General features: G+C 32.8%; 2 protein-coding genes across 2 annotated transcripts; one reads left to right on the forward strand and one right to left on the reverse strand.

The window, feature by feature from the left end:
• Positions 1–1,562: 1,562 nt before the first annotated feature.
• Positions 1,563–10,045, reverse strand: LOC126818361 (leucine-rich repeat-containing protein 61). Its single transcript, XM_050545753.2, has 8 exons — positions 9,771–10,045; positions 8,512–8,598; positions 7,354–7,500; positions 5,841–5,901; positions 5,333–5,484; positions 4,500–4,568; positions 3,671–3,805; positions 1,563–2,362 (listed from the first exon to the last, which is right to left on the reverse strand). The coding sequence occupies exons 1-8, from the start codon at positions 9,784–9,786 to the stop codon at positions 2,289–2,291; spliced, it is 741 nt and encodes a 246-aa protein (XP_050401710.1). The 5' UTR covers positions 9,787–10,045; the 3' UTR covers positions 1,563–2,288.
• A 104-nt stretch (positions 10,046–10,149) lies between these two features.
• LOC126818360 (pyridoxine-5'-phosphate oxidase) lies at positions 10,150–12,406 on the forward strand. The gene has a single exon (XM_050545752.2). It carries the CDS (start codon positions 10,281–10,283, stop codon positions 11,037–11,039), a length of 759 nt encoding a protein of 252 aa, XP_050401709.1. The 5' UTR covers positions 10,150–10,280; the 3' UTR covers positions 11,040–12,406.
• Positions 12,407–13,055: the final 649 nt, after the last annotated feature.

The following is a 13,055-nucleotide window of genomic DNA, read 5'->3' on the forward strand; positions in this document are numbered from 1 at the left end:
AGGGTAAGTACATGCATTCAACTTTCTTTATTAATCATTCCACTCAAAAATTTTAGTTAGTAAGTTTTAAAAGGCTTCCTAATATGTTGATCAGATGCAAAGTCCTGAATTTATCCATTTTAAACTACTGTCCCAAGCTTGAAAAGTCAAGTTGTTATCACCATTATCGGAAATAAATTTCATGTTCTTTCTCATGCCCCACTGGACAGTCTCACTAAGTGTTAATCAATTTTTTCTAGAGCTTTGTCCTGTTATCAAGATTAAACAAATTTGAACAATCTCACCAAGTTATAAGAAATTCCATTGAGAACTTTTCACTGTTTTGATTTCACAAATTTCCAAAGTCAACATATGACTGGAAATACAAATTAACAAAACAATTGAAAGTGTTTGATCCAACCGAAAATTGTCAACCGACCGATGGAAAAAATGCAGCGACATGAAATGTGGGCATATAAAAATCACTTATTGAATGAATTAAAACTGTTTCAGTTGGACTGCTGTTGCTAGTTGGAGATGGATTGCTAATGATGAGAATTGTGGTATATGTCGAATGCCGTTTGATGGATGTTGTCCCGACTGTAAATTACCAGGAGATGATTGCCCATTAGGTAAATAAATACCAAAGTATCTGGCTCATTAAAATTGTTTGTACCGGATAAGTACGCAGAATATTGATTTCCTACTCATTATATACATGTACTTCCAAACCCCTAGGCATTGTCACTGTTACACCTAATAGTCACAGCCACAGATTTTCATTTTGTCTTAATATTGGACATCAGAAGCCAAACTTTTCACGGTAAGATAACAACATCAATGTTGATTTAAATTGACCAATAAGTCGTGTTTGCAATGTTGAAGACTGTGAATGATATAAAAATACTTGGCTCCTTTAATAAATATACAATTAAGCATACCCTGTCCAATATGCAACATCTTACAAGGTTTAAAAATGCTTATCAATTACGGGTGATAGTTATTCCAAGTAAAATGTAGATAGGATTTGTTGCTTAAGATTGAACTGGCCTAATTCAATTTTTTTTTTCTTTCAGTTTGGGGCCAGTGTTCTCATTGTTTCCATATCCATTGTATTGTAAAATGGCTGAATTCACAGCAAGTTCATCAATTGTGTCCTATGTGTCGCCAGGAATGGAAATTTAAAGAATGATTAGTACAGAGGGAAAAATAAAATGGAGATTTAATGCATCCCCACAAAATACCATCTTCACATTCCAAAGACATAATATATAGAGTTTGTGAGTGTTTGAAATGATGCATAAACTACCATAGACACTTCAGTTATTGAGGTGTTAGACATGGTTTAACATTAAAGACATTCTAATTAGGTAAAAATGTTGAAAGGGAATTTGTTCAGGTTTGTGCTTACTGGTATGAACATATTATCATGTTTGTGCTTACTGGTATGAACATATTATCAAGTTTGTGCTTACTGGTGTGAACATATTATCGTGTTTGTGCTTACTGGTATGAAAATAGTATCATCATTTATACATACACGTGTAGATAATCAAACAAAATTACATCTTTTTAAATAAAGTTATTTATTCCACATATATCTTTCAAAAATTATTTTACAATATTTACATATATGTCGACCTATATGTTTATAGTGAAGCCCTTCAGTAATATACTGAGACACACATTGTGTGCTGTATATTTACGGATACAAGAAAACCCATTAGGCCATAAAATCATTACAGTGAAACACAAGGGGTCAAATCAAAAGTCAGTAACCTCTAGCAATCCCGCAGGCTATGCAACAGCGCCACATAGAGGAGATATGCCTCTGAATGGCTGCTTGTGAGATTCTTCTTCACTCTTGTCGCAAAGCTGTGGCTCTGGTACTGATGTGTTCTTGAATGAACTCGACGGTGCATTCTCTGTGTTAATGTGTCAACCTTGGTATATTGTCACCTATTTATTAAAGTTGTGCTTTTTCATTGCATCTTAGCTCAGTACATGTATATGTATTGGGGACTCACTATAACGCATTATAATGAGTGAAAGGAAACAACAATGTTACACTGAAGTGTCCGTTGCACATGTAACAAGACAATACAATCCTGATTCGTTTACATGTGAACACAAAGTATTTATTAGAGAATTGTCTGGAAGGTCAACAAATAAACTAAAATTGTCTTTCATTCCAAGGAGTGGAATCTGGATTACATAAATCATTTACTCTGTCCCATGCAGTAATGTTTTTAACTTATTGTCTTCATTATATATAGTTTCTCTGTAATTTTGTGTCATGAAATCAGCTGTCATAACGTAAGTGTAGCCTCTTGGAGTTTCTGTGCAGCTTCTTGACTCATTTTTTTGCAACTTTTCAGCAAATCTGAAAATATAAATTGTGGATTATTTTTTATGGCGTCTGCAATTTTGCTTGAATTAGAGGGTGGGTGAAAGGGAGATCATGGTTTTATAAGAATTTTGCATAAACTATTTGGCGGAGGGGTACACACCAAAGTCAAATATGTATATTCCCTCAAAAGTAAAATAACTATGAATATACTTGTGGTGGTACTGGTAATGATTCTAATAGTAATTCAAGATCAACCCTGAGAGCAGTGCTATGTCCAACTCTTATTTTGATTTCTAACTGTCAGGGGGCTTTGCCAATGATACATGTATATGCAGGACTTTTTTTTCCTTTCTGGGCCCTCAGTCATGCACCACTGCTTTCAGATCAAACAAATGATGCTTAAAGATACATTATGGGAGATTCGATAACAAGTTCTCACTATAATAATTAAAAACTAGATAACGTAAAAGCAATTTGCTGAAAATTTCATTCAAATTGATCCACTATGAACCGAGAACTAGGCGAATGAAATTTCTACCTAGCCTCGGTCATCATTACTATAAACATTATAATCTCGATTATCTGTTTAATCGAGAAAGAAAGTTATGCAGTAAATCAGCTCACAATCCACTTAAGATCGCAGGCTTGCGATGCCATCTAGAGTTGATTATGGTCTGGATAAGTTAATTAATGTCTAATTAATAATTTAGATAACATTTCAGGCCTAAAGAAAGACCTGCAAATAGACAGATTTATCTCTTGCATAATGTATTTTTAAAGGACAATATTGGTGTCAGTCATTATTTCATATGTGACAGAACAGGTTAAACACATTCCAAATATAATTTTAATACAGAGATCATTGCTACAGTAGACTTGTAACAGACACGTGAAAAAAATGGGAAGTGACAACAAAAATGACAAACACGAGTTATCCTAACGAGCGATAACAGACACACGGTTGAATTTCATTTCACTGATAATTCCATTGAAGATTAAAAACTGTTATATGAGACAGTGAGAGGATGTCTGACAATTCAAAAATAGAATTGGCTGTCACTAGATAAGAGAAAACGAGAAAAATAGAAATATCCCATGCTTTCCCTTGTTTTTATTCACGTTTTCTAATTTGTTCATTTTCTTTTATCTGTTGACAGCCAATTTTTGTTTGAACTTCCAGCTATCCTCTCACCGTCTCACATAACAATGATCTCTGCATTAAAATCATATTTGAAATGTGTTTAACCAGTCAGGTCACATATTTGATAATAGTTAACACCAACATTCTCCTTTAATTCACTAATATATAGCTGAGCTTCAAATCATGATATATATATGTACCTTCAAGTTGTTGCTCTGCATCATGTAAATTTGAATTATCAAATGCTGATGTGTCAAGCTTCCAGTAATTGTCTGGTACCCAATTCTCTGGCATTGTACTTCTAGTGACTAAACTATTATTAGATGAGCTACATGCTGAAATAAGAGATATTAGATTTACTTATATGTAGATATCACTCCATTGACACAAACTAGGTCATTTTGGGACTAATATGATTCAATTTCATTTCAATAGTTCGCTTACGCGTAGCCGCCTTAAGCAGTGGAAGGAAACCGGAGGACCCGGAGAAAACCCACAAGGTTGGACAGGCGACCCTATTCCTTGTCACGGACAACCAGGGAATTGAAATCACGTCAGTTGACTCAATGATAGACCTTGTAATACAGCGCGCACGCGCTAACCATTCGGCCATCTACACCCCTTCATCAAATTGACAGTTTACATATACATGTATGTAACAATCTTACTTTTTAAATGTGATCCAGAGACGCCAGTGTAGTACCAAAAGGTCTACTCATCAAATCTTCAGTCAATTAATTTTAGGTTTCCTTCAAGGTACATATAGTGGGATGTCTCTGATTGGTCATCATTTAAATATGTAATGTTTTGAAATAAAGACTAGAGAAGCCTTATTGAAATGTAGCGTAGTAATATACAGTAATTGTATTCCATAGAATTGTGTGATGTGTATTTCTTATTCAATTACTAAATAAATGCCATTGAAAACAATTTATCACTGGTAGTGTTATAACTTTCATAAAAAAAGTTAAGAAAGACATGTTTGTAATTAATGTACATGTACATTTAAGAACAATAACTTATATTTACCTACTAAAGCTTGATCTATTTGTTGACAAATAAAATACAATTCACTACCTTTACCAGATACTCTTTCACCTTAAAATAAAACACGTTTGTTGAGTTAAAGGAAAACTAAGAATGATTATTTTAGTAAATAAATTTAAAGGAGTTACACCTCAGATTGTTGTTTATTAACTTAATCCATTCACTTGATTTGATAATTGTTGTTTATTTCTTTCAATGTCTATGAAGTATGTCTTGTTTGCACAGTTTTTCTTGTTGGGTTTTTATTTTTGTGTAGTGCTTACAGACCTTCTACACTTACTATTAGGTCAAAATAAAGTATTGAATTGGGGTGATCTGATGTGATGGGACGAGCTCTATCCAATTTAATATTTCTTTCTAAAGATTAAGCAGTTTTAATATTTTAGTTTTAATATCTGAACACAAGCTTTATGTAAATCTATCATTGAAGAAAGATTTTCATCCAACATATCAATATATAAAATAGACAGATTGTCCCAAATCCAAGAGATTACGTTACGTGAAATAAAAAAAATATTTAAAAGAAAGACAGTTTGTCATCCTACAAAGCAAATCAACATATAAAATCTAATGAAATTGGTAATTCTTTTTGTCCCAAATCAAAGAGGAAGTTTCATTGAATATTTTTAAAACATACATGTAGCTTTATTGTGGATTTTCAGTTGAAATAATGCATTTTGGAACTTGAATGAAAAAACCCCAAACAAACCGAAGTACAACAAAACATTGAAATACATCATTACTGTTTTCTCTTCAGATATGTATTGCCCCCGAAATACGTTTTGTATCAATTTAATTGTTGAAATCTGATTTACCATCTAGAGTTATTAATGATGGAAAGAGATCTACAACTTCTTTGATATAAGTATTATTTCCACATAGTGGATTACTTAATCCATTATCTGTATCCTGTAATCTTAAATCTGTCAATTTACTTAAACCAGTCAAACATCTTAATTCTCCAACTCTGAAAATATAAAAGATGAGTATCAGTTATTTGAAAAAATACATTATAAAACACTAAACAGAACGCACCTGTATGTCCAAAGTTCAATATAATAAAGCTGACCAACCAAGAATCAAATTGAGGCTTTTTTGTAACAGCTATACATTAAAAGAAGTCTAACCCTTGTTAACTGTACATACAATGTTTTGTGGTTGACAAATTCTGGTATCTAGCCGAGTCTTTCTTTTCTACATATATAAAATTACAATTCCTTAACTAAGATAGACTCATAATTGATCGTAAAGTGTAGTTATCTGTGAGTTTTAGAGCATACTGTTAGAAGGTATTAGGAGAAAATTGTCATAAATAATATTTACCTTCCGATCAGATTTCCTGCTAGGTTTAACTTGGTAAGATTTTCTAAAGCTTGTAACCCTTCTGAAACATAACATTTTACATACGGTTCATGTATATGTATGGGTCATTCCATGTCAAGTGGACCAGTGCTTGTTGGGTGACCCCCTCAGAATAATATGGAAAAAATATATGTTATAGTTCTACATACAAATTTAATGAAAATAAAAAATGAAGGAGTTAAATATCAAAGATGGGCCTTTCATCATTGATAGACATGTGTACACTACAAGCAAGAACTAAATTTGCCTATTGCAGGTCTTTCTTTAGGCCTGTAAACTATTAATTAGACATTTATTAACAAAACAAGACTGTAATCAACTAGATTTTAACTAGATTAGAACGGTTCATCATTTAAAAGTTTAATTTAAAAATGGGAAAGTGAGGCTAAGTCTCGAATATACCAGTACCCTGGTTACCATGAATAAATCTTGTCAAAACTACAAACAGTGATAACTTGGCTCAGACTGAACTAATTTGAATGAAATTTTCAATATTTTCATTTTACATTATCAATTTTTGAGTTATTATAGCAAGAATGGTCAGCTCTTTATCTGCATCTTACATAATGTTATCTTTAATCTATATAACATTCTATTACAAACCCCAAGATTTCAAGAAAATTGTCTAACTAGAAGATATAAAATCAGTTCACCAAAATTGAGTAATAGAATAGTAGTTTCAAAACTTGCAAAAGGGTACCCCGATTAAAAAAGGTCATATCTCAGTCAATATTAATGCTAGAGTCATATAACTTTGCAGTTTTACATAAGTTTGACTACAGTATAAGTATAACATATATATTTTTTATATAATTTTCTGAGGGGTCATCCAACTTAACTTTTTGAATTTGGTCCACTTGACATGGAAGACACGTAAAGCGGTGAACACCATAGCCGAATGATTCGGCCAAATCGTTCGGCCGAATCAATCGGCGTCGAAATTCGCCTAGTGTGTCCACTATCATTCGGCCGAATGATTCGCCCGAATCAAACAGGTTTGATATATTCGGCCGAATTATATTCGCCTGGTGTGTCCGCTTCGCCGAAGCATTCAGCCGAATATAGAATTCATTAGCCAATCACCACTCATATCGAGAGGTCACGTGATAGATTGAAGACATAGACGCCACCATGTTTAATCATGTGACGTGAAAGGTGATGCAATCGACAGGTTGAATCGGGCGAAGCATTCGGCTAGTGTGTCCACCCATTCGGTCGAATAAAATTCAGCGCCGATTGATTCGGACGAATCATTCGGCTAGTGTGTCCACCGCTTAAGGGCTTGTAAGATTCTTAAATGTTTATCATATATTTTAAGCACTTCTGTTGTTACAAATTACATGATCTGAGATAACATGAGAAACATTGTTACTGGCTCAGGTATGAATTCTTCTGACAAACAATAAAGCTTTAAAAAAAACATTGATTTGAAAATTATATACCACATAAATATTTATTTACAGATTCTACATACCTAAGGACACAATTCTATTGCCTGATAAGTTTAACACTGCCAAATTATTCAATCCAGCCAATTTGTGAAGTTTAGAAATATCATTTTTGGACAGATCCAATTTCTCCAAGCTTGAACACTCACTAATACAACCAAGATCCAATATACCTTAATAATAAGAATAAGTTTCATTGAGGATGATTCTCTTATTGAAAAAATAACTAAGAAAAACAAAATAAATTTGATATAAAGGTCTTTAACTAGTTACCAGATCTTTTATTTGTATAGAACTAGCTTGTCTAGTTGGGCAAGTGTTATTAAAATCTTAAGTTTCCCAAGATTTGAAAGCTCTCCTTCACTGTACTACTTTATCAAATTAATGCAACTCACTGACAATACTTAAACATGCATTATGTGAGAGCTAAATCTGCCTATTGCTGGTTTTTCTTTAGGCCTTAATCCCTTGCAAACTACAATATTATAAAAGCTGAATCTCTACAAGGCTTACCAGTCCAAGAATGGTTCAACTCTATTTAGTATTTACAAGGATATGAAATGAATATTTTGTCAACATTCAACATCCTGTACAGACGATACAAGCATGATACGTTCAAAACAAGCCAGTGCCATGTACCCTAAAATCTTTTGATGCATCTCTTTTTATTCCGTTTGAATCCATACCTAGAGATAATCTACTGTTGATATATTTATTTATTAAATGTTTTAAAAATAATCAATTTTGAGTGGATTAAGCGGTGAAAAATGATACTGTCCAAATAATGCAAAATGATGATCAGCAGCTTTAATAAATATATATCATAATAATAATAATAATGTATATTTATAAAGCGCATATATCCATCCATAAATGCATGCTCAAAGCGCTAACATATGTACACTGTCAATAATTCACTATTCAACTGTCTTGGTCATTAATGGTCATATTTACGTTGAAATAAATACGTTTTTAATCTAATTTTAAACGATTCCATTGAAGGAGCAGATTTAACATTATGTAATATTATATGATTTGTAATGATTAATTATCTAGCTTGAAATTGAAGTTGGAATTTGAGCGTTTGAAAATCAAACGAAAAACTTGGCCGGGCATCTAGGCTTTGGACATTCTGTCAAAATGCCAAAGACAAGATTTTCTGAGATACTGCATCCCATACTAACCTGCACCTCTAAGACAAATCGAATGAATACTTTCTACGTCAAATTCTCCACTTCTTGTTTTCAGTAACTGCTTTGTTATTTGTCCTTCTGAAAAAAAAAATGAATAAATAGACCTACAACTTGAATTGTCGTAAAAATGATGCCAATCGTTTTGGTAGATGTACCATCTTTGTATGAAATGATCTACGGTACCCTATTCAGTGGTGTAGGCTGAATTTTTGTACATTCTATTTCCTTGATGTCAGTTGAGGGTCCAAATTTTTTTTATTGCGTTGGAATAGTTTAAGGTTTTTAATTTATTTGAATCAAGGTGATTTCAAACAGTAGGCCTACCGGCGTTTGTTCATACAGGACAAAAGTTCTGTATGTTTTAATTTTAGTATGGCTCAGATTAGCTACGAAAATGTAGCTAAAAACATTGAGATATACTGATGTTAGGTAGGAAAATGTAGCTAAAAATCTTGAGATGTACTGATGTGCTTGTTTTTAGCTATGACTGGTTTCCTTTAGTTTCACCTAGCAAATTTAATTTCATTGAAAATAAGTTAATTTTATACTATTAGGACTTATTAAATTAAACATACACAGCCCACTTTAGTGAAACAACTTTGGTTTCTCCGCAAATATTGTCAATAAATTAAATCAAGTCTTGTTTTTATCAAAATTGATACGGGCATTCATACTACGGTGTATTATTCCTGCGCAACTCATATCAGGTTGGTACTTTGATTGGCTGTTGTACATGATGCCCAGCCTTCATAACGTCAAAAATGTCAAATTTAAAATGTCGGAGAGCCAGGCTATTATCGCTTCGATTTAAAAAGAATAGTTTGTACCTGTGTCAGGTAAGATTCTATGCTTAATTGTAGTTGAATGTGGCAGAAATTTTTGGATTTGCCAGATGGAACTATATTGCACCATCTTTTATCTCGAAACAGAGGGGGGCGAGATGTATCAATCATGTACGGTTCCTTTATCTATACTGTGTGTACGAGGATTAATTCTTATCTAGGCTCAGATATTTGAGGATAAATATAAATATTATTTTCTAATGATAGCCCCATTTACAGTTTTAAAATTAATTAGTAAATAGTTTAGATAGAAACACACGACATGAAGATACGTTACAAAATTGCGGGTTTTTTTTTTTAGCCCAATTTGGAAATATATAGTTCAATTTCAAATGAAAAAAATAAAATTGCAATGTATTCGAGACAGTTTGGCAGTAGAAACCTAAATCAACCAAATATTTTCAATACCAGTTGTTTCCGACATACTGTTCTTCTTATCAGTTTACAAGGTTATTCAGTATTCTTTCATTAGATCTATACTAAATTCGCTTTTCCAATGATATTTCGACTCGAAAACATTTTTTGTTGTAGCAACGAGAGTAACGTCCCTTTCTTTAATAATCAATTACAACGACTTGGACTCAACCATGTTTCAAAAACAAAACCATTTATTTGCAATTAATATGATGAGTATCTGATATAGTTCTGAAAATTATCTCCATTGTGTGAATTTCAAAGGTTCAGACGACCTTATATTATTGATTTCGATTGATTTCTGTAAAACTAGTATTAATTATTTGGTACTGAGAGTTACCTACCCTGAATGTTAGTCTAGATCATAGAACAACTCTGTTTGTGAGATTGCTAAATACTGTATTTAGTTCTATGTCTGGATAGACTGGATTGGTGATACTGTTACCATTATCTAATCTTGGATTTCGTTATCTTTAGCTTTTAAAACGGGGACACTCCGACTAGATGTTAGGTATTGTAAGGACAATCATTCACGCCCCATATTCATTTGTTATTGTACGTGCCATGTCTGACATCTCTTCACTGAGGCATCCGTATCATGAGAAGGAAGGCCATTTTGACGTGAATAATTTGCATTCAAGAAATCCTTTCAAACAATTTGAAAAATGGTTTCAAGAAGCAAGAGATGTTGAACAAATTTTAGAGCCAAATGCAATGTCTGTAGCAACTGCATCGAAATCAGGCGTGCCTTCTGTTCGCATAGTGCTCATGAAAGCTTTCAGTGAAGAACGGGGAATCACATTTTATACTAATTATGGGAGCAGAAAGGCCAAAGAACTGGATGAAAACCCAAATTGTAGCTTGATGTTTTATTGGGAACCACTCAGAAGATCAGTCAGGATAGAAGGCAGGGTGGTCAAGGCATCAAAATCAGACAGCGAGGAATATTTCCATTCAAGACCCAGAGATAGCCAAATCAGTGCATGTGTCAGCAATCAAAGTCAAGTGATTCCTAACAGAGCATATTTGGATGATAAACATGTCAAAATTCAAAAGAAAGTTGGAGATGATAAGCCTATTCAGATGCCTGATTACTGGGGTGGATATGATATAAAGGCAAGTATTTTTGAGTTCTGGCAGGGGCAAACAAACAGACTACATGATCGAATTGTATTTCGGAGACCTCTTGCGGAGGAGAAAATAAATGCTGACACTACTGCTGTTGGAGAAAATGGATGGGTCATTGAAAGATTGTCATCTTAAAAAATTATAAACAATGCTACTTGCTCTGCTAGCTGGTTTACAGATCAGTGTTTCAGGTCCTCAAAAAGTTTTCACCATTAAATTCTTAAAAAATTTCAATAATATATTCATAATAACCTTATAGACTGGACAACCGATAGTTATCAAAAATCCTAGTACAGACATATACACGATGTTTGATCAAATTTTTCTCATATTTTGCAACCGATCAAATCTAAACATGCCCAATATGTAATCAGTAGTCAAATCTAAAAAACAAAAGAATTTTGTACCAATCAGCCTTTTCACTTTGACCTACAAATAAGGCAGTCTATAAGATTGTGTTAAAAGCTTTTAATTTCATGAACATTTTTGGAAATTATTATTTGTAAACAAGCTGTTGAATATTGTATGAACAATAATTTATGGCCTTTTTTTCCCCCTAGATGTGCTCAAAGGAATAAAGGATGTTTTAATTGTTCAAAATCAATGTGTAAATTTGTGATTATGAATCTATGAAGTTGTTTTGACTTCTCTATTAGAAGCCTGGATTTTAAATATTTTTAAAACTACAAGTTATTTTTTAATACAATACTTTTAGATACCAAAATGTACATTATATAACTTTATATTTTGCAATCATGTTGAACGTCTCGATGCGTTATTTTAGCGATATAGGAATCAATTGCAGATTACACTATAGTATTTTGAAAGATGCAACTCCAAGATCAATATCTGTCCAATAATAGTGCAATTCCATTCATTCAGTATTTACAGAGGTATGTGGAATTCAAATTTCATCGACCTATACTGTTCGCTACTGTATGTAATAAGCCTGCCACATTTATAATTGTTGTCAGTGAAAATGCAAATGACACCTCCTTACTTTAATCCAGCCAGAACAGATATAATCTAATAATATCTTTTATATAAATTTGCTTAGATCCAAAGCAGTGGTAGTGCCTGGAAAATCTAGCATGTCAGGATATTCTACCAGGTGGGGGTGGGGCTCTTACAGGAAATTTTCACAGATTCCTGGAGAAATATGTGATTTAAAGTATTACATGGATGGAGAAAACAATAAACATAAATGATTCCATCTTGGCATCGATCAAAAAGGGGGACAATTGGTTTATGGTGCTTGGATGTGTCTAGGAGAGTACAACCATTGTATAGGCTTTCATTTTGACTTTGTCTTTTGTATTATAATCACACAAACATTTAATTCTCAATCTTTATTTTTATACTTAAAATGATTTTTCTAGTCTCAGGAATAAGTGAATAAGGGTTTATAGTCATTTTTTTATTTATCTTTTCATCATCTGATTGTTTTGAAATATGTAGAAGCGTATTTAATTTCAATAAATTGTTAATTTCTTCTGGGGTTATGGCCCTTGTTTTACTTTGTTGCACCTTGTGAATGCTCTAAAGACAAAAGTTATTATCAGATTTGTATGAAATTTATATGCATCATTTACATTCGTGAAATGAAGAAGCCTATTGGATTTCAGCAATTGCTGTTAATTACATCTAGACTTATGGCCTTTGTTGAACCTTGTGAATGCTCGAAAGACAAAGGTTATCATCCGATCTATATGAAATTTATATGTATCATTTAAATAAGTGAAACAAAGAAATCCATTCATTTTCATTTAATTACTTCTAGAGTTATGTCCCTTGTTTCACTTTGTTGAACCTTGTGAATGCTCCAATGAGAAAAGTTATCATCCGATATGTATGAAATTTATATGCATCATTTAAAATAATGAAACCACAAAGCCTATTGAATTTCAGGAATTTACAATAATTACAAAAGATTACATATGCAACAATCCTTGTTGACCGCCCAGACGATTAAGCTGCTATAGGTGTATGCTTCGTTGCGTCTTGTGGACGCTCTAGAGGCGAAAGTTAATATCCGATTGACTTTAATTTTATACACAGTGTTTTAAGGTCATGAGACAAAGAAGTCTATTCATTTTCAGCAATTTTAGATAATTACTGCCAGAGTTATGGTTCTTGATCACTTCAAAAAAT

The sequence above is a fragment of the Patella vulgata genome, chromosome 4, assembly GCF_932274485.2.
Source record: "Patella vulgata chromosome 4, xgPatVulg1.2, whole genome shotgun sequence".
In the NCBI taxonomy this organism is placed as follows: domain Eukaryota; kingdom Metazoa; phylum Mollusca; class Gastropoda; family Patellidae; genus Patella; species Patella vulgata.

Excerpts from the sequence above, each read along its gene's own strand:
- LOC126818361 (XM_050545753.2), bottom strand. Across the intron at positions 7,501-8,511 it reads GATTTGTCTTAGAGGTGCAG|GTATATTGGATCTTGGTTGT; the intron begins GTTAGTATGGGA and ends CTTATTATTAAG. Across the intron at positions 4,569-5,332 it reads ATCATTAATAACTCTAGATG|GTGAAAGAGTATCTGGTAAA; the intron begins GTAAATCAGATT and ends TTTTATTTTAAG.
- LOC126818360 (XM_050545752.2), top strand. The coding sequence starts at position 10,281 with ATGTTAGGTATTGTAAGGACAATCATTCACGCCCCATATTCATTTGTT.